Genomic DNA, 18,846 nt, shown 5'->3' on the forward strand with positions numbered 1-18,846 from the left:
TTGTATATTAGAAAGTTACGGATCCAACCCAATTGGTTTCATTATATTTTAACTACCGGAGAATATCTGACGAATATTATCCCACGGTTGCACGAACTGCTTCCTACAATAAATTCAGATCTTAAGGACTTGTTCCGTAGCCGATCTTAAGGAATTGTTCCATAGCCAATCTTTTGGTACAAGAACCTATCAATTAGTATCAGAGCCTTATCAAATTGATATCAGAGCCTATCAAATTGGTATCAAGAGATTATCAATTAGTATCAGAGCCTATCAAATTGGTATTAAGAGCCTATCAATTTTATTGAGACTTTTCCTTCTTAGTTGCAAAAATAGTAATTGTTAAAGTTTTACTAGCTCTTGCTATTCTAAAAATTGGCAGCTTGGTCAGCTCGATATGAACTGTGCTTTTCTCAATGGTGATCTCTTTGAGGAAGTTCATATGGATCTTTCTCTTGGTTATACCAATCAAGGGGAGCCTTCTAAACTGGGGAAGAAGTTAATTTGCAAGCTTTATAAATCAATATATGGTCTTAAACAAGCTTCAAGAAAATAGTGTTCTAAATTTTCTCAAGCTTTGCTAGACTTGGTTTTGTGCAATCTAAGTCAGACTACTCTCTATTCACCAAAGACGCTAGTTCTTTATTTGTTGCTCTTTTTATATATGTCGATGATATTATCATCCCTAATCCCAATTCTCATGCCATTTCTGCCCTAAAGCAATTTCTTCACACTAAGTTTAATCTAAAGGACTTACATTGTCTCAAATACTTTATAGCCCTTAAAATTATAGCATCCCAGCAAGGCATTGTGCTATCTTAGCGCTACTACACCTTGCAGTTACTTGAGGATACTAGGTTCTTAGCCTATAAACCTACTGTTGTTCCTATGGATCCTAAAATGCATCCAAGTGTCATTGATGGAGATTGACTCCCTGACATATCTCAAAAACGATTAGTTGGTCGTCATCTCTATTTGACACTGTCCAAACTAAATATAACCTTTGATATTCACAAGTTAACTCAATTTTTATTAGCCTAGATTACCACATCTTCAAGCTGTTCACCATCTCCTTTGATACTTGAAGAACAATCTTGGTCAAACTTTTTTTCTCATCTTCTTCATCATTACAACTTCTAGCATTTTCTGATGCTGATTGGGGCTCATGTCTTGATAGTCGAAAGTCTATTACTTGTTTTTCTATATTCATTGGAGATGCTTTAATTTCCTTAAAAAGTTAAGAAGCAAATAACAACATCTCACTCTTCAGTTGAAGCTGAGTATAGAGCCTTGCCTTCCATTTTTAGTGAAATCATTTGGCTTCAACAATTAATTATAGATTTCAAGTGATAGTGCATTCTCCAACTCTTTTATTTTGTAATAATCAGGTTGCCGTTCATATTGCCTCTAATCCCACCTTCTATGAGAGGACAAAGCATATAAAGATTGATTGTCATTTTGTTTATGACAAAGTTGCTTCTGGCTTCATAAAACTCTTGCTTATTTAGTCTAAATATCAACTTGGTTGATTGCCGTTTTAGTCTCCATATCATTACAGGCGAAATTTCAAAAGAAGCATGGATATACTTGACTACTCACGGAGGAACGCATAAAGATAAACTTTGTAAACTTCATAGTCTTATTACTAAACCTCTTCCCTCTAATATGTTCTTTCTTTTATTGTCCAAGATGGTTGTTAAAAATATTTACAAGCTACCTTGAGGTGGAGTATTAAGATGTATTAAGTGAGTTAATTAGTTAAGACTAGTCAGTTAAACTAAAGTTAGTTATAACAAACTCTCCAGTTATATATATATATATATATATATTGCAAGATAGCTCAGTAATGGAAAAAGTGATTTTCACACACTCTCTCTCTCTCTATTTTCCTTGAGCAGAACAGATAGCTCTCTTTTGTAAGGCAAGCCAAAATCATGTTCAGAAGTACTGGAACTTATTCAAAGTCTTCAACACCAATATCTTCCATCCCAAGTAACAACATATATTAGTTGAGTCCAAATGAATGAAAATCAAATCAACATTTATGAAAAAAAAAAAAAGAAAAGAAAAGAAACATAAAGCATAACAAAATACAAAACAACAAGAATCTTAACGACAATAAGCAGATAATGATATACACTAGCTGCACATCCAATATCAATTTGTAACCGCCGTACTCAAATTTCAAGTTTCTGTTGGATCTCCCATAGAGTATCTGCCGACATTCTAAGACGTCTCTCCTCCTCCTCCGTGAGCTGAACACTGGCGACGCCGAGGACTCCGCTATGGCCGAGCTGCGCGGGGAGGCTGAGGAAGACTTCACGATCGTCGGAGATGCCGTAGAACCCTCTGGCAAGGAGAGAGACGGGGTGGATGCGTCGTTGGTCACGTAGGAGAGACCAAGCAAGGCTGGCGACTGAGTAGCCGATGGCCCAAGAGGTGTACCCTTTGAGGCCGATGACCTCCTCGGCGCTGCCCACGACGGCTTGGCGCATGTCCTCAAGCACACTTTGTTCGAACGGGATGTGTTTGTCTGTCAATGAGCTTAGCACCGGCATTCCACCTACACTTATGCTTGACCACAGTGCAACTGAGCTGTTTCCATGCTCACCAACCATATACGCCTGGACAAATTTAAAAGAAAAACAATGTTGTTACTTCTCAAAGAGGATCCATATTGATCATTCTCAATGTTTAAAGAATGATTGCCACTACGAAATATGAGATAAAAAAAAATAACGTACTCTGATATGATTATGTTTCTAGAATAAGATGAAATATTGTACTTCTTTTCCCCTTTATACTATCATAGAAATTATAACCAAGTTCAGGATAAGAGAGATATGATGAGGAACCGTGACAACTCTACTTTATCACCACTTTAATCCCACTTTTGGGATGGGATAAGAGAGAGAAGTGTTCTCTTCTATACAATCATTATACTTTATTTTTATTAGCAAATCAAACGCTAAAATGAAAGTAATTATATAACTATCATTTAATTATCCTAATATAAATCTACACATTAATCCTATTTTTGTTTCTTCTTATCCCATAGAGAAACAGGTCAAAATTTTGTTTGGGAAAGACCGCACGATCCTGGGTGGTGATCTAGTCTGGTTTGATCCAAAGAAAAAGATCTTGATCATTAATCTATATGCAATTAAGAGGGGTCTATATAAAAATAAGTGTTAAGTATATTTTAAGTACTTATGCTCAAAATTTATTAAAAATACCTCTATTATATTTTTTTTTAGACAAAATATGCAAGTTCTAGCTAAATTATCAGAATAGTTACAATACTTCATTAGATTTGACAGAAAAACTAATAGTTACAATTAGTTAAAAATATAAAAATTAAATTAAGACTTTTTAAATTACAATGAAGTAGTAATTTTAGATATAAATACAAAATAGTAAAATATGTTTAGCCCTAAAAATAAATAAAGTACAAGTCTAAATAGTGGCAAAAAGGAATTGAACACGAATTGAATAGCGGCAAAATTATATATATTATATTTTTTTTGATATGGATGGTGAACTTAATTATCATATTCTTTAAATACAACCATGGATACAGATAGGACATTAGATATATCTATGTTCATTTTCAGTATCTATAAAAATTTAATTAATTTTTGAAATATATAGAAAATTTGCTTATATATATATATATATATATATATATATATATATATATATATATATATGAAAACTGGATTTGAGATTGATGTAAAAATATAAAAAAAATCTTTTATAATACTATTTTTATAATCTTCAAACCTAAATAATATATAGATATTAATTCGGGTATTATGTTTCAATCGATATTCTGCCATAAAAAGCAATGTTTCCAAACAGATTTGTCCAATGTGGATCTAAAATGACTGACTCCCTTTTAACTTATCTGGCGACTGGCATATATGAATATGAATTTAGATATAGTTACGTAGAAAAAGAAATTTGAAATCATATTCAGAAAACTCGAAATCATTTAATTTTGACCAATTTTCACTCCTAGTTTATTCTTAGGAACTAGTCCAATAGCAGTTTTATGGTATTTCTAAACTTAACTTTTCGTTGGCAAACGTGTAAAATTCACTGTTTTTTGTGAAGAAAATGTGTAAAAATAACTTGGTCAAGCAATAACATATTATGCTATGTCAACCTCTTCTTTCTTTGGTGCAAGAATCATAATATACATTATACTTTGCGTGGCTTACCTGCACGTCCTGGGCGTTGACATCGAGATGATCGGCGAGCAGGAACCGAAACCTCGACGAGTCCAGGTTGGTCCCGGATCCGATAACCCGATTCGGCGGGAACCCGGACAGCTTCCACGCCACGTAGGTGAGCACATCGACCGGGTTCGACACCACAAGCAGTATCGCCTCCGGCGAGTGCTTCGTCACCTCCGGGATAATCTTCTTGAACACCACGAGGTTTCTCTGCAGCAGGTCGAGCTTCGTCTCCCCGGCTACCCTCCTGGCTCCGGCGGTGATGATTACGAGGTCGCTTCCGGCGGTGATGGCGAAGTCGACGCCGGAGGAGATGGTGACGCGGGGGAGGAAGGCGGCGGCGTGCTGGAGGTCGAGCATCTCGCCGCGGAGCTTTTCGGCCTTGGCGTCGACGAGGGCGATCTCGTTGGCGAGGTCTTGGGTGAGGATGGTCTGTGCGATGGCCATGCCGACGTTGCCGGCGCCAACGACGGAGATCTTGATGCAGTGGGTGGAGTGGGAGGGAAGGGAGGCGCCGATGATCGGGTGGAAGAAGGCGTGGGCGACGTCCTCGCCGAAGCCCAGGGATGAAAGGGAGGAGCCCGTATGCATTCTTGCGTTGGAGTAGTCTCCAAGATTTCTTCTTTCCTTCCCTCCTTGGTAGCTCTTCGGTGGAGCTTATAGGGGTGTAATTTGGCACTATTTATAATGACATTTTACAACGGAAACTCTCTCTCTCTCTCTCTCTCTCTCTCTCTCTCTCTCTCTCTCTTTCTTAATTGATGAGTGGATTTATTATATCTTTCTATCGATTCTTGTCATGATGCATCGGAGGGATGAACTCATTTTCCTAGGGAACGAACATGGGTTAGAGAGTGAGGGGAACGTCTGTTTCCCATAGTTATTATTTTAAAGTTTAAATTTGGGATTTGGGATATCAGCAATTTACATTTGCGTTTTGGAAGCTAACAAATCTTGTCTTTCACTTAGATTAATAGGTTTTCGTAATTAAATTAGGAGATCTTTTCATTTAATTAAGAGAAAGATATAGATTTTGGATGCTGATATTAAAACATAATCCTATTAGGAAGCTATAATTTAGTGTACAACTCTTTTGGGAAAATATATTATATCTCGTTGTGATTTGACCTGATTTCAAGTAGTACTTCCAACTGGAGCACTTTTATATATTACCCCCTTATACTACATACTATATTATTTGTATCGATCGTGCAGTACAATCAGTGGTTATATATATGGATAATGCACAATACTAACAGACCAAGCTGAGAAGTTTGAAATTCAGATTTTTTCTTTTCATTTCCTATTTTTATGAAAGTTTGTAGACATAGAGTAATAATTAATAATCAAAGTTACAATCAAATCCGATCGATAGATCTGTCCACTGTAAGGTCATACAGTTTTGGTTAGCAATATTGGTTAGGTTATGAGCCACTATTTTATTAGGCCTTATTTCCTTTGAGTTTAAAGATTATTTTGAATTAGTTCAGAGACTTTTAAACTGGTTTAATAATTAAATATTTTTTAATTTTTTATATCTAATTAATTTTATTTTTAAAAAAATTAAATTAAAAAATAAGATTAATTAATTGAACTCCGATCTTACTCTCAAACTAAACTGAGGCCTTAGTGACCCTAAAACAAATCCCAAAGGGAGAAGAAAAAATTTACTTTTTATATTTGAGCACACAATAGAGTAGTAGATCAATCAACTTAGTTAGTTTGCTCATCAATCACCTTGACCACAGAGAGGCAATCATAATTTCATAAAAGCCAAGCGCTTAGAGAGAAGTTTCAGCCCCTTTCAGAATAGGCAAGCAATTACGCAGTTAGAGCATTGTGACAGTAACTGAGGAAGACGTATTTGGTTAAGCTGGTCATCCTCAAATAAGCACAAGGAAGCAAACCCGGGCTACTAGAGAACCCCTCCGGCCTCAACGTAAAGTGTCAAACCAATAAACTAGGTCTCCTCTAGTTGGCTCAAATCGAGGGCTCATCCAAGAAGTCGAGGGAGGGAGCTGCCATTTTCCATGAAGCAGTTGACCTCCTAAAATACAGACACAATAGAAGAGCAGCACCTCTAAACACCTTAGCATTGCAAGCCTTCTATATATTATATATTAATTCCCCGCATAATAAAGAAGGCGTACTCGTAAGCAAACTGGCAACCCATAAATAGATGTTTAGGCAAAGAGAACGAGCAGCATCAGTAGAGAGGATGTGATGGGAGAAGGCGACACTAACTGAGATGGCATCGTTCAGGCATAGCCAAAGAAATATCTGAATTCTCGGATTAACCTCTTTGCATCCTTAAACAACCTTCCAGAGCTTATGAACAATAAGATTAGAGACTAGCTAGTCCAGTCACCATCCCAGAGATCATTAAAAGTCGATTTAACTAAGAAAACTCTCGACAGGTTCTGCGTTCAGACAAGGCGGTTCGGACGGCTTGCCCTAAGAAGAGAATTAGAATAGCCTTAGCAATGTCTCCAAGGAATAAAGAGAAACTTTTAGCTTCATCTCAGTCCATGCCACAAATAATGTCTTTGACGTAGCTATAAGTGATGCCTGAAGGAAGAGATATACTAGAGAGGTCGTTCATAATTGAGCCACAAAGTAAACTATATCAGACAACATGCAAAAGACACCAGAACACTTTAAGCTGCCCTCGTATTATTAGAAATTCCCCAACAAACGAAGAATGCTGAAATAGTTAACAAATGATGTTTTTATACTTTCTAAGTATGTTTTGATCTTTGAGAAAGTAGTAGCATCAATGTCCAACATACCTTTCTACAGTCACACCAACATCTATTCCAACAGTCGGGCCATTATACTTTGGACGGGAAAAAATATACTAGTATCAAGACGATTTTATAGAATAGAGATAGGTATTATTAAGTACTAAAGTTAAAAGTTTATGAATATATAATAGGCTGGTGTTGCAAGAGTAAACAGGTAATTTACTCAATAATAAATGACATTAAAAGGCATTCTGCTAGGAATACGGTTAGGGAATGCGAGAAACTTATGTTTCCGTAATTTATTTATCTATTATTTTTTTTATAATTTGGGGTTTTCGGATATTGCAAAGTAGATTCTCTTTTTCATATGTATACAAACAGAAACGTTACATCTCTTTTGTTGTGTCCTTTGAAATATTATTAGTGAGTAGTGGGTATTAGTACGAATATAATAAGTGTATACATATGGTTACCGATTAATTAAGTCATATAATTACTTACCAGCTTGCCACGTTACACGTACGACAATTTACTCATATGTAAGATTATAAAGGGCCTTAAATATTTTCCACTTACAGAAAAGAGGAGCTAATTTGTAAACATACAGGAAGGAGGAGATTTTCTCCGATAAGGTTAATGAAAAATGCACTCTATTTTTTCCCATGTTTGTACATTTTTGATAACAACCACTTAATTATCATCTTAAAATCGAACAGATTTCTAATTAGTGTGAACCCATTCCCAGGTTGACCTTTCCTCTATTCATGAATTCTAGCCCAAAAAATGAAGAACATCACAGTACGTAGTAGCCGTTGGTTTCATATACAAGATTCACTCCTCATATATTTATATATATTTGTCTAAAATACTCTCTTGCTTGTGAGATATTAAAACTATATATTGGTGTGCTTTTCTTGAAATAGTTTAAGTTACCGACAAATTAATCAGAGTGCTTGAATTGCAACCTTCCCATTTAATCTAATTTATGTTAGACATTTACTTTGATAGTCATGCAGGAGGAGAACGTTATGCACTATAAGCCTTTGACTCTATTAATTTTCAGATCAAGAACAGCATCACTTTAATTTAAATACGGGGGGCATTATTGGTTATGCTATTAACATAGACAATGCCCACTTTAATTTATTTTTATTTTTTGACTTGTCTAAAGGAGGAAGCTAGTTCGTGTGCTGCAGTTAGTAATGAACTCGGTGAATTACTTGCATAATTTGGTACTACGTGACCATCACAGAACATGCACGCAATTGAAAGAACATCCTTTCTGTAGTGCATGAACTCTAGAATCTTGACTTAGAACAGTTAAATTTTACAATATTTTATCAACCTTATCTCCTTAGTGACTCACTTCTTGTTGTTAAATTGATAAATAGAGAAGATAGACTGAAGGATTCTTTCGATCATAGACGAAGATAAGAAGGTTATTGAAATGCACCTTCCACGTTCGGTATGCTTACCATTCTTCTTCTTCTTCTTTCACTTTTTTTTTTTTTTTTTTGAGAAATGTTTGTAGACTTCTAATATTCATTTCAAGCACTTGATACAATTTAATTAGGCCGGTGGACCAATCCAAGCTGATATTCTACAAACATGAGAGACTAGACTGACTAAGCTATGAGTCGCACTATTATTGGCACTGTTAGGTTTTAGTGTTGGTAATTGTATATAAAATATTTTAAGTGTTTTTATATATGTACATGAGCATTTATACAAGTCTAGAAAGTATTTAGTTTGAAAAATTATAAGATCAAAGGAGAAAGGTTTTGTATTCACACCGCGTTCGAACGCGCTCTCAAGAGTTCACATATACAGAGAGAATGTATTCAGGTTGTTCGAACGCGAACACAGGCATTCACACATACAAAGAAAGCGTTCGGGCCATTCGAACGTGAACACATGCGTTTGCACATACAGAGAACACGTTCAGGTTGTTCGACCATAGTTAAGGGCCGTTTGAACGCACCCTGCATACGTTCACAGCACATTCACACATGTAGAGGAGTGTTTTTGCGCGTTTGAACGCAGTTTATGAAAATCAAGCCACCATGTTGGAACGCAACTGAGAACAAGTCAGGCCATTCGAACGCACTCGGGCCGTGTTTGAACGCACTTGGGCCGTGTTCGAACGCACTTAGACCGCGTTCGAATTCACTCGAGTTGCGTTCTAATACACCTGCGTAACATACAATTTTTGGACTTTTGTGATTACGGATATAACTAGGATTTGGCTCTATCTTAGATACATATAAAAGCATTGCCTAACTCTAGGGGGGTTACTAAAGACAATTAAAGGAGAATTCTTGAGGCTACATCGTTTCTTCAACCAACAAGGTCCGACTCTTCTACAAGGCATTAAACTTTCGTCTTAAGGGCTATCTAGATGAAAGATCAATCTCGAGGATTACTAAAGTTGGATATCAATCACGAGAAGCGGTGAATCGTGGATTCTAACGAGCAAGACTGAGAGGAACAAAGTCGTGAGGATCGACGGGTTGTTTTGTGAGTCAGTCTTATAACTACTATTATTCTAGTAATTGGTTTTTTATCCGAGTTTGGATCCATGGTGTTTTTTCCTGTTTGGATTTTTCCACGTTAAAATCTTGGTATTTATCTTTGCTTTTATTTTTTAATATTTTTTTTTTGCTTTTTACTTAAGCAAATGAGTGATATCATTGCCTATGATTTATATACATATGTGTGTCTAGGTGTTTTTAAGGCACAACTTTAATTAGACTCTAATCCTACGATAAATTGACCAGCATAGCCATAGTATTAGGAAGCACTGCTCGAAGCTTAGCATCATCCCAGGTTGCACCATTCATTAGGTCTTCCACCACTACAATCTTAGAGGGCAGTTCTAACTCCGACAAATTTAGCGAATTCCATGGATCACTGATGATAGAGATTGAGCGTCCATTGCCAAGATAAGAATAAAAATTAAGATGAACAATCTCCGCATCAGAACTTCTTATAACTATGGGAGGATAAATAAAATCTTTAGTTTGTCCGACGTCAATTTCTTCTTGTCTGCCATAGCCTAGTTGAATCAGGTCTTGAAGAGGTTCGAATTGTCTGCTAATTGCTGCACAATCGACCTAGTAAACCAATCCGAAGCCAATGCTTGATCAATAGGGAGAATACCTTTGTTCCGGAGGAGCTGCTTGTAAAATCTATTTCCCACCCACCTTGAGGAAACTTGATGGGTCATCAAGGAAGACAAATTTGTTCAACTTTGAGAACTTACGGCATCATGTTGCTAAGTATTTGGACATTGATTGGGTTCAGGTTTTCCAGTTTTCTGAAATTATAAAGCCTATTCCTGATGACAGAACAATGAGTAACTCCAACAGTGTGGCCACCTGCATGCATGACATATATAAATATAAGCAATTTGGCATGCAATTAATTGATGAGCTAATGTAATTAAATTGCACAATGGAAGAACCATCTCAAAGGTAATGAGACCCTTGGATTGGAAGCAGTCGTGGAATGGCATATCTGCATACGTTAACCAAGCAGTCGTGGAATTGCATGCGGAGACTGCGATGATGGCCTCGACGTCCTTGGTGCCGCATTTGCCACTCCAGAAGCCATACTACATTGCACCGTGACAGGCAGTGCCAAAGCTGATTAGGAGCAGGAGCATTGGAGACTTCATGATCTTAGCTAGTTAGCTTGTAGCTAAATATATATGTATAAATGTTTGAGTGAGACAATTAATATATGGCTTGTTAATTTGTGTTCTTTATAGGGTTTGGTTTGTTGGTATATGTACAGCTGTTGTATGAAGATGGAGATCACGTCTATTAATTAAGCTGGGTTACTCCAAAACTCTTAGCACGATCGACTTGATGGTTTCTTTTTCTCTTTGGGAGACGAACCAATATTGGAAACAGCGGTCGGAAAGAGCCGGGCTCGAACTTAATAAGCTTAGTCCAAAGATCATGAGATTTGCAATCTCACATAGTTTATTAATCTTCGCTTGCTGGGCAGTTTGGTCATATCCAATTTTCTAGTGGTTTTTGCCGCTATGAAAGTTTGATACATGGTCCGTTTTGAAGACAGGACGTGTAAGTTCTTCATGGGGAGACTTATAATGTAAAGATTTAGATTTGTTCAAGTCATGAGGTACGTAAAGAGCAACACTAATACCATAAACATTGCCATATTTTGCAACATGAGTTTTCTTAATGAATTAATTTTACACCATCACTCATAAAATTTGAGACAACGCTGCCGCTGGTAGCCATCTCTGTGACAATTATTTGATCACCTGCAAGACCATGCTAATCGATCCAAAAAAAACCAATCAATTTTGAAACAAATAAAAAGATAATCACACGACACACCATCTCTCATCATCTCAAGTGATGTTTTTAGTTATTTATCTAACGCTTGTTTACTGCTCTGCAAGATTTCCTAATTTCCCCCTGCGTCCCAGTGAGAACCTGGACCGAGCCTAACTTGACCATGGCCTGATTGAATAGGCTGGGGAAGAGGTTGGAATTGCCCAAAAGCTGCACTATCCACCGTGTAGACCAGTCCAAAGTCAAGGCCTGGTCAATTGGAAGGATACCCTTGTTAAGAAGGAGTTGCTTGTAGTAGCTATTGTCCACTCTTAATGAACTCGATGGGCCTTGATCAAGATTGATAGCGTTGTTGAATGTCGATCGAAGTGGGCACCTTTGCTTAAGTGCGTTAACAAGAGCAACGTTCATGTTTGGATCTTGCTTGCCTGATCCATTGAAGTTGTAAAGACGATTGCTGACAAAGGAACAGTGTGTGATTCCAACTGTGTGGCCACCTGCATTAGAAGAAGAAAATATGATTGAACAAGAAAAATTACCAGGGGGGGCTGTGAACTGCACAAAAAAAAAAAAGTACTTGAATAGAAGTGCAATATTAATTACTTACCTAGAAGGAGAACCATGTCAAAGGTGTTGAGCCCCTTCTGTTGAAAAGCTTGAATTGATTGCTGCACGGAGATTGAAGGAGATGGGAGATTCACATTGGAAGCAAGCGAGACAGTTCCATCTCTCCTTCCCATCTGAACTTGATACTGCAACCCCCCAGCCTAATTTGTTCCAAAAAGAAGCCATTCATGCACCATTATCTATTTATTAATAACATTTGCATGGCCTTCTCTATGTAGTTTGTTCCACGTATATAGACCATGGGCAAAATCACTTACCCTGACAACAGCATCTCTTGTTGCAGCAATAATAATATCGGCGCACGAGACAACGCCGGGGCACGCAGCCTCGACCGCCGCCTTCGCTTGATCGATGAGGTCGTAGCCTCTCACGCTAAAGTTCGGGGGTGCAGTCTTCTCACTCGACGGCCCGTCTATAAGTATCGACGCATCGCAACCCTTGGTAGATGTATATGTATATTTATATTATATTAGATGGATAAAGAGTGATGATAGAAGCACGAACTATGTTGCAAGACATGACGTACTTTAACGAAGCAGTCGTGAAATTGCATGCGGAGGAGGGCCGCTACGATGGTTGGGTCTCTGGCAAAGCGTGCTCGGACTACGCCTGCAATGATGGCCTCGACGTCTTTAGTGCCACATTTACCTTTGTAGAAGCCGTATTGCAGTGCCCCGTGGCTGGCGGCGGCGAGGCTGAGCACGAGGACGGCGAGAGCGAGCACTGGGGACTTGGCCATGGTTAGTAGCAAGAACAAGAGAAGTTGAGTTGTATGGATCTAATGCTTAATTTCTGGCAGGCCAATTTATAGGGGATATGGTAGGAGTGGATAGAATTTTTTTTCCATGTTAAGAGGAGTTAGGAATTGGCATCGCATAATAATGGTGAGCACGTATTCTGATTTAGATCGTGGGTCGCAGCAACTAGCAAGAATTAGCATGCATCGATCGGAAAGTTCAACAAAGGCATCAGATCCTCTGCATCAATTGCTGCACGTAGCCACCACTATTTTTTTGCAGGACGTGGGTGTATTTTTGACAGGATTTGCCCATTTGGCAATAAATAGATAGCTGCAAGCCAGTAGTGATTTCCGATGGGAACAACTTCCAGCAGTTAACGCTGCAGAGAGTTCCCCAGCTCCCTCAATCGTCTGGCAGCATTGGCCACGTTGTTATTATGCCGAGTATGTTTTTTTCATTAAAATAAAGATTCAATCTAATGATTATCCGCCACGGTTACAAAAAGTGCTGCCAGCACCAGTGGCCAAAAGAGTAACTAATGGGGGAGAGTATGATCCCTCACAAGTAACCTCGAGGTTATATTTCTACTTGAGTTAGCAAGCTAATCCGCAGACTTATTGGCTTCGCGGTAGATATGAAAAACATATAGAAATAGATAAAAAGATATTAAAAGATGCAATCTCTAATGATGGAGGGCGCCGCGTGAACCCCATTTACTATGTTGACCAGGAGCTATGAGTCACTCTCGACTTGGAGATGTGAGATCAAGATTGATTAGAGGCCGAAGGCTTATGTGGACTAGATATGTTGACTAGAGCCTTTCTAAGACCAAAGGCTTTAGCAACAAGCGAGGAAGTGAAACGGCCACAGCGATTGCCGGCTATAATCAGGAGCCTACTGGGGAGCACAATACAAAGCTTGCCACACCAAGCTCATTGGGACCTAAATATGAACCGTCAGTGTTGAGCTTGAGTAATTCAAGCAGAGATGGCTCCTAACTAATGAAGTGGATAGGAATTACTTGTGTCACTAGGCGTGCTAGGATCTCATAATATTCATAAGCAAGCGAGAAGGTTCTTTCCTAGATTAAAGATAGTAACTCTTTAACATAATTAAATATGATATTGTTTCAATAGTTCCATATATTCCAAAATAGGAAGACACTTATGATCATCAGGAGCAAAGCACGATTAGATCCAGGCAGCAAAGTGCTCTCAATGAGCTAGGACCCTACCGCCTAGGTAGGATCTGACGGCCTAATGGCCCAGAAAAGAACAAGTGATAAATGAACTCTTCCTCTCTACCATAGATAGGGCAATGGCTCACAGCGAGTAAGGTTGGGAATTTGTTCCAACAAAATTCTGGGGGGGCGGGGCTTATAAACCAATTTGGCTGTGGCTAGGCCTGATGGGTTTGAAGCCCAGATCCAATAATCATTACTACCCCGGAGCGGAGATGGATATTAAGGATTTTCTCACGGAGCTTCAGACTAAACATAAGGATTATCATATTTTCATTCCAAGATTGGTCGTGGATTAGGATAGCCACGTGGTTATAGTTAGATAGACCATTAACATCAACAAACGTTGGCCACTTATTGAGAGGGATAGACAAGATCCAAGGGTCAGAGGCTACCGAGGTAGTCTTGCCATCACAAATAATTTTACGAAAGAGTGGTTTTCCACAGGCGAACATGGCCATACTTAGCTAGGACAAGGCTAGCCCAGCAACTACTGCTCCCATTGAGCAAAAGGAGATTCTTAACTACCAAGGAGAGATGCTCATGAGATGAAGGTCTTGAATGGCCAGGCCACCAAAAATTTTAGAGTGAGCCAGTGTGTCTCAGTTAACGAGGTGGAGGCCATGATGGCTAGTACCTTTGGCCCAGAAGAATTTTGAACGAGCATAGTAATATGGTCTAACATGCCAAGAGGGAGTCCAGGAGGACGATAAGAGGTCGACAGGGATAGTATTGAGCACAAAGTTAATAAGAGTTAGCCAACTAGCTTGAGTGAGGTTAGAGTTCTTCCACCCCGCCAGCCATAGATCAATACGAGTGAGGAGGTTCTCATGATCATGGATAAGAATGCAGTTGGGAGAGATAATAGCACCCAAATACTTGAACAGCAAGGAACTAGTGTGCATCCCGAGGATGTCAACAAGGGGAGTCGAGATAGAGGCTTCAATTTATTCACATTGACCCTTAAGTTAGTGAAATTTTCAAACTGCTTAAGCACAAGAATAAGCTTAGTATAAGAATTGACATTTGCTTTAATGGTCACAAGCATATCATTGGCGTATAATAAATGGCTAAGCCTAAAGTTACCAATAGAGAAAGGAATAATCTTATCATCATTAACGGCCTGATTAATAAGAATCAAAAGCAACCGAGAATAGAATAAAGAGATTGTTAGGTTTTTATTTGTTAGCAATTGTGTACAAAATATTCTAAGTGTATTTTTTACATATATATGAGCTTTACACAAATCTAGAATATCTCTGGTTTGAAAAATTGCAAGGTTATTAGAGAAAAGCTATTGAGTTCACACAGCGTTCGCAAACGTGTTCGAACGCGGTGCGTTCACAAACGATTTCGAACGCGGTGCGTTCACAAACGAGTTCGAACGCGAAATCTGCGTTCACACAGACAGAGAGCCGCGTTCACAAACGTGTTTGAACGTGGACACTACGTTCACACAGACCGAGAGCTGCGTTCACAAACGCGTTCGAATGCAACCTGAAGAATTTAAGCTGTCGCGTTTGAACGCACTTGAGCTCGTTCGAACGCACCAACAAAGTTTAAAAATCTTGGACTTTTGTGAGTACGGATAAGACTCGGATTTGGCTCTATCTTGAAGATCATGAGTACGGATAAGACTCGGATTTGTCTCTATTTTGAAGATCATGAGTACGGATAAGACTCGGATTTGGCTCTATCTTGAAGATCATGAGTACGGATAAGACTCGGATTTGGCTCTATCTTGAATATCATATATATATGAAACCCTATCTCTAGGGTGGTTGAAGAAGATTATTGAAGGAGACTTCTTGAGGCTACATCGGTTCTTCAACGAATAAGGTTCCACTCATCTACAAAAACTTAATCTTTCATTTTAAGGGCTATCTAAACGAAAGATTAATCTCGAGGGCTACTGAGGTTGGACTTCAATCACGAGAAGTAGTGAATCGTGGGTTCTAACGAGCAAGACTGAGAGGAACAAATTCGTTTGGATCGACGGGTTGTTTTGTGAGTCAGTCTTGTAACTGCTAATATTCTAGTGATTGGTTTTGATCCGAGTTTGGATCCGTGGTTTTTTTTTCCGTTTGGGTTTTTCCATGTTAAAATCTTGGTGTTTATCTCTACTTTCGTTTTTAATATTTCTTCCGACTTTTACTTAAGCGAACGAACGATATCATTGCCTAAAGGTTAGATACATACGTGTGTTTAGGAGTTTTTTCAATTGGTATCAGAGCATGTTCTCTCACCCTTTGAGAGAGATCATATAGGCATGGATTTTCATAGAGATGGATCATCATCTATTAGACCTCCTATTCTAGATGGATCAAATTATGGATATTGGAAAGCTAGGATGAGAGCTTATTTGAAGTTTATAGATGAGAGAGTATGGATGGTCATTGTGAACGGTTGGAGTCCACCAATGTACATGGTGAATGATGAGTTTATTGAGAAATCGATTGAGTCATTGGATAAGACAGATTATGAAAAAGTTGGCCGGAATAGCAAAGCAATAAATGCAATTTTTAATTGTGTTTCCTCAGAAGAGTTTAGAAGAATTTCTACTTGTGAGATAGCAAAAGAAGCCTGGACGATCTTAGAAACAACTCATGAAGGAACTATAGCTATAAAACTTTCGAAACTTCAGATGTTGACTACTAGTTTTGAAACTCTACGTATGGAGGAGAATGAGACATTTGATGAGTTCTATGCAAAGCTGAGTGATATAGTCAACTCCAGTTTCAACTTAGGAGGAAAAATTCTTGAAAACAGAATTGTCCGTAAGATCCTTAGTTCTCTTCCAGAAAGGTTTCAGGCAAAAGTTACAGCTATTGAAGAAAGTAAGGATATCGACTCTATGAAAATTGAACAATTGGTAGGAAATCTACAAACATTTGAGTCCAGTCTTTCAAAACCGAGAAAGTCCAAAGGGATGGCTCTATCCACTGTTGAACAAAATTTAGAGAAGTCTGATGATGAAGGTGATTTAGATGTTGAGATGTTGGCTATGTTTGTCAAAAAGTTCAATAATTCTTTCGGAAACCAAACAAGTTGAATGCTGAAAAATTTGAAAAAAGCAAAGCTTTTGTGAAAAAGAAGAATTCTGTGAGTTCGAATACAAGTGTGAGCAACAACAATGTCAAACAGAAAAATAAGAATTCTGAGAATAAAGTTCAATGTTTTGAATGTTCTGGTTTTGGACACATCGCACAAGAATGCCCTAATCGTCTTAAGAGGAAGGGCAAAGCTATGAAAGTTACTTGGGATGACTCAGATGAATCTAATAATGATTCTGAAAAGGACGAAGAAAACTTTGTAGCCTTTGCCTCTTCTCTACTTAATACTGACTTTGTTATTGATACTGATAGTACAGATGATTTTGATATGTTACCTGCTGAGAAAGATGAATCTGAAATTCAAAAGGCATATAATGACTTGTACCTAGAGTCGTTTAAACTTAAGAAAAGCAATCTTAGACTACTTCAACGACTCAAGATAATTGAACCAGAAAGAATTCAATTTGAGGAGAAGTATAAATTGGAGCTTGAACGTGTCAAAGACCTTTCTGAACAACTTGGCAATGCAAAAAATAAAATGAAGGCTGATGAAATTGAACTAGAGCGATTGCATAAAGAAGTTATATTTCTAAAAGAGAAGAACAAACTGGACGAGATTCTAAAAGCTCAGATCTCTGGAAAAGACAGGTATGATGTTGGATATACTGGTAATTCAAATAATAATAAAACTATTTTTGTTTCTACAGGTATACAAAAGGAAAAATACCTGAAGCCATCAATCGCATTTTCAAAGCAATCATGGATGAATCCTTCTAAACTGAAGTTGAATCTACAAACTGGTGAATCTTCGACGGTACCAAAGGTAAACTCTAGTCACACTACTCGACGAAAGGTGAGTAGAAAAGGGTTTGTTCCAACATGCTTTCATTGCGGCATTTTAGGGCATATTCGACCCCATTGCAATTTTTTGCAAAAACCTAGAAGTGCTTTCATTTATGGGATGAAAACAAAAGCCATATGGGTCAAGAAAAGTGACTTGAAATGTTATGTTGTACATACTGCTTTGAAAGCTTTAAATTTTGACTTGTGGTATTTAGACAGTGGCTGTTCAAGACATATGTTAGGCAACAAATCCTTATTTTCTAATCTCGAAGAACATGAAAAGGGAGTTGTGACATTTGGAGATGGTAATTCATCCAAGGTAATAGGTAAAGGAAAGGTAAGTACTCCAGGTGTTCCTATTCTTGAAAATGTTTTTTATGTTAAGGGCTTGAAAGCAAATCTACTAAGCATCAGTCAATTTTGTGATGAAGGTTATGAGGTAAAATTCTCTAAAAATGATTGTACTATTCTAGATCATGATAGTAATGTTATATGTTTTGGATCTAGAACATCTGATAATTGCTATGTTGTTAGAACTTCACATAATCTGAAATGTAACAATGCAAAATATGCTAGAACTCCTATGAGTACAACTACCAAACTAGGAAAAGACACTTTAGGAAAAAATATTGATCAGACACTATATAGGAGCATGATTGGTAGTCTTTCGTACTTAACTGCTAGTAGACCTGACATTGCATTTAGTGTCGGTGTGTGTGCTAGGTTTCAATCTGAACCTAAGGAGATATATTTGTTTGCTGTGAAACGTATCATAAAATATGTCAGTGACACAGTTGATTTAGGTATCTGGTTTAATTATGACTCGGGTGCTATCATATCGGGATGCACGGATTCTGATTGGGCAGGTTCATGTGATGATAGAAAAAGTACTTCAGGTAGATGTTTTTATGTTGGAAACAATCTAGTTGCTTGGCACAGTAAGAAACAAAACTCGATATCTTTATCTACTACAGAGGCCGAGTACATTACAGCAGGGAGTTATTGTTCTCAGTTACTATGGATGAAACAGATGGTC

The 18,846-nt window shown here is 37.9% G+C and overlaps 2 protein-coding genes across 2 annotated transcripts; both read right to left on the reverse strand.

Moving 5' to 3' along the window:
- Nucleotides 1–1,987: 1,987 nt before the first annotated feature.
- On the reverse strand, nucleotides 1,988–4,918 carry LOC140770971 (L-lactate dehydrogenase A-like). The gene is made up of 2 exons (XM_073112311.1): nucleotides 4,224–4,918; nucleotides 1,988–2,624 (listed from the first exon to the last, which is right to left on the reverse strand). The coding sequence occupies exons 1-2, from the start codon at nucleotides 4,827–4,829 to the stop codon at nucleotides 2,178–2,180; spliced, it is 1,053 nt and encodes a 350-aa protein (XP_072968412.1). The 5' UTR covers nucleotides 4,830–4,918; the 3' UTR covers nucleotides 1,988–2,177.
- A 6,310-nt stretch (nucleotides 4,919–11,228) lies between these two features.
- On the reverse strand, nucleotides 11,229–12,680 carry LOC140771137 (peroxidase 57-like). The gene is made up of 4 exons (XM_073112554.1): nucleotides 12,461–12,680; nucleotides 12,192–12,371; nucleotides 11,915–12,074; nucleotides 11,229–11,804 (listed from the first exon to the last, which is right to left on the reverse strand). Exons 1-4 carry the CDS (start codon nucleotides 12,671–12,673, stop codon nucleotides 11,389–11,391), a joined length of 969 nt encoding a protein of 322 aa, XP_072968655.1. The 5' UTR covers nucleotides 12,674–12,680; the 3' UTR covers nucleotides 11,229–11,388.
- Between the last annotated feature and the right edge of the window lie 6,166 nt (nucleotides 12,681–18,846).

Source organism: Typha angustifolia, chromosome 11 (assembly GCF_048772165.1).
Source record: "Typha angustifolia cultivar Huaian chromosome 11, ASM4877216v1, whole genome shotgun sequence".
Taxonomy (NCBI): Eukaryota; Viridiplantae; Streptophyta; class Magnoliopsida; order Poales; family Typhaceae; genus Typha; species Typha angustifolia.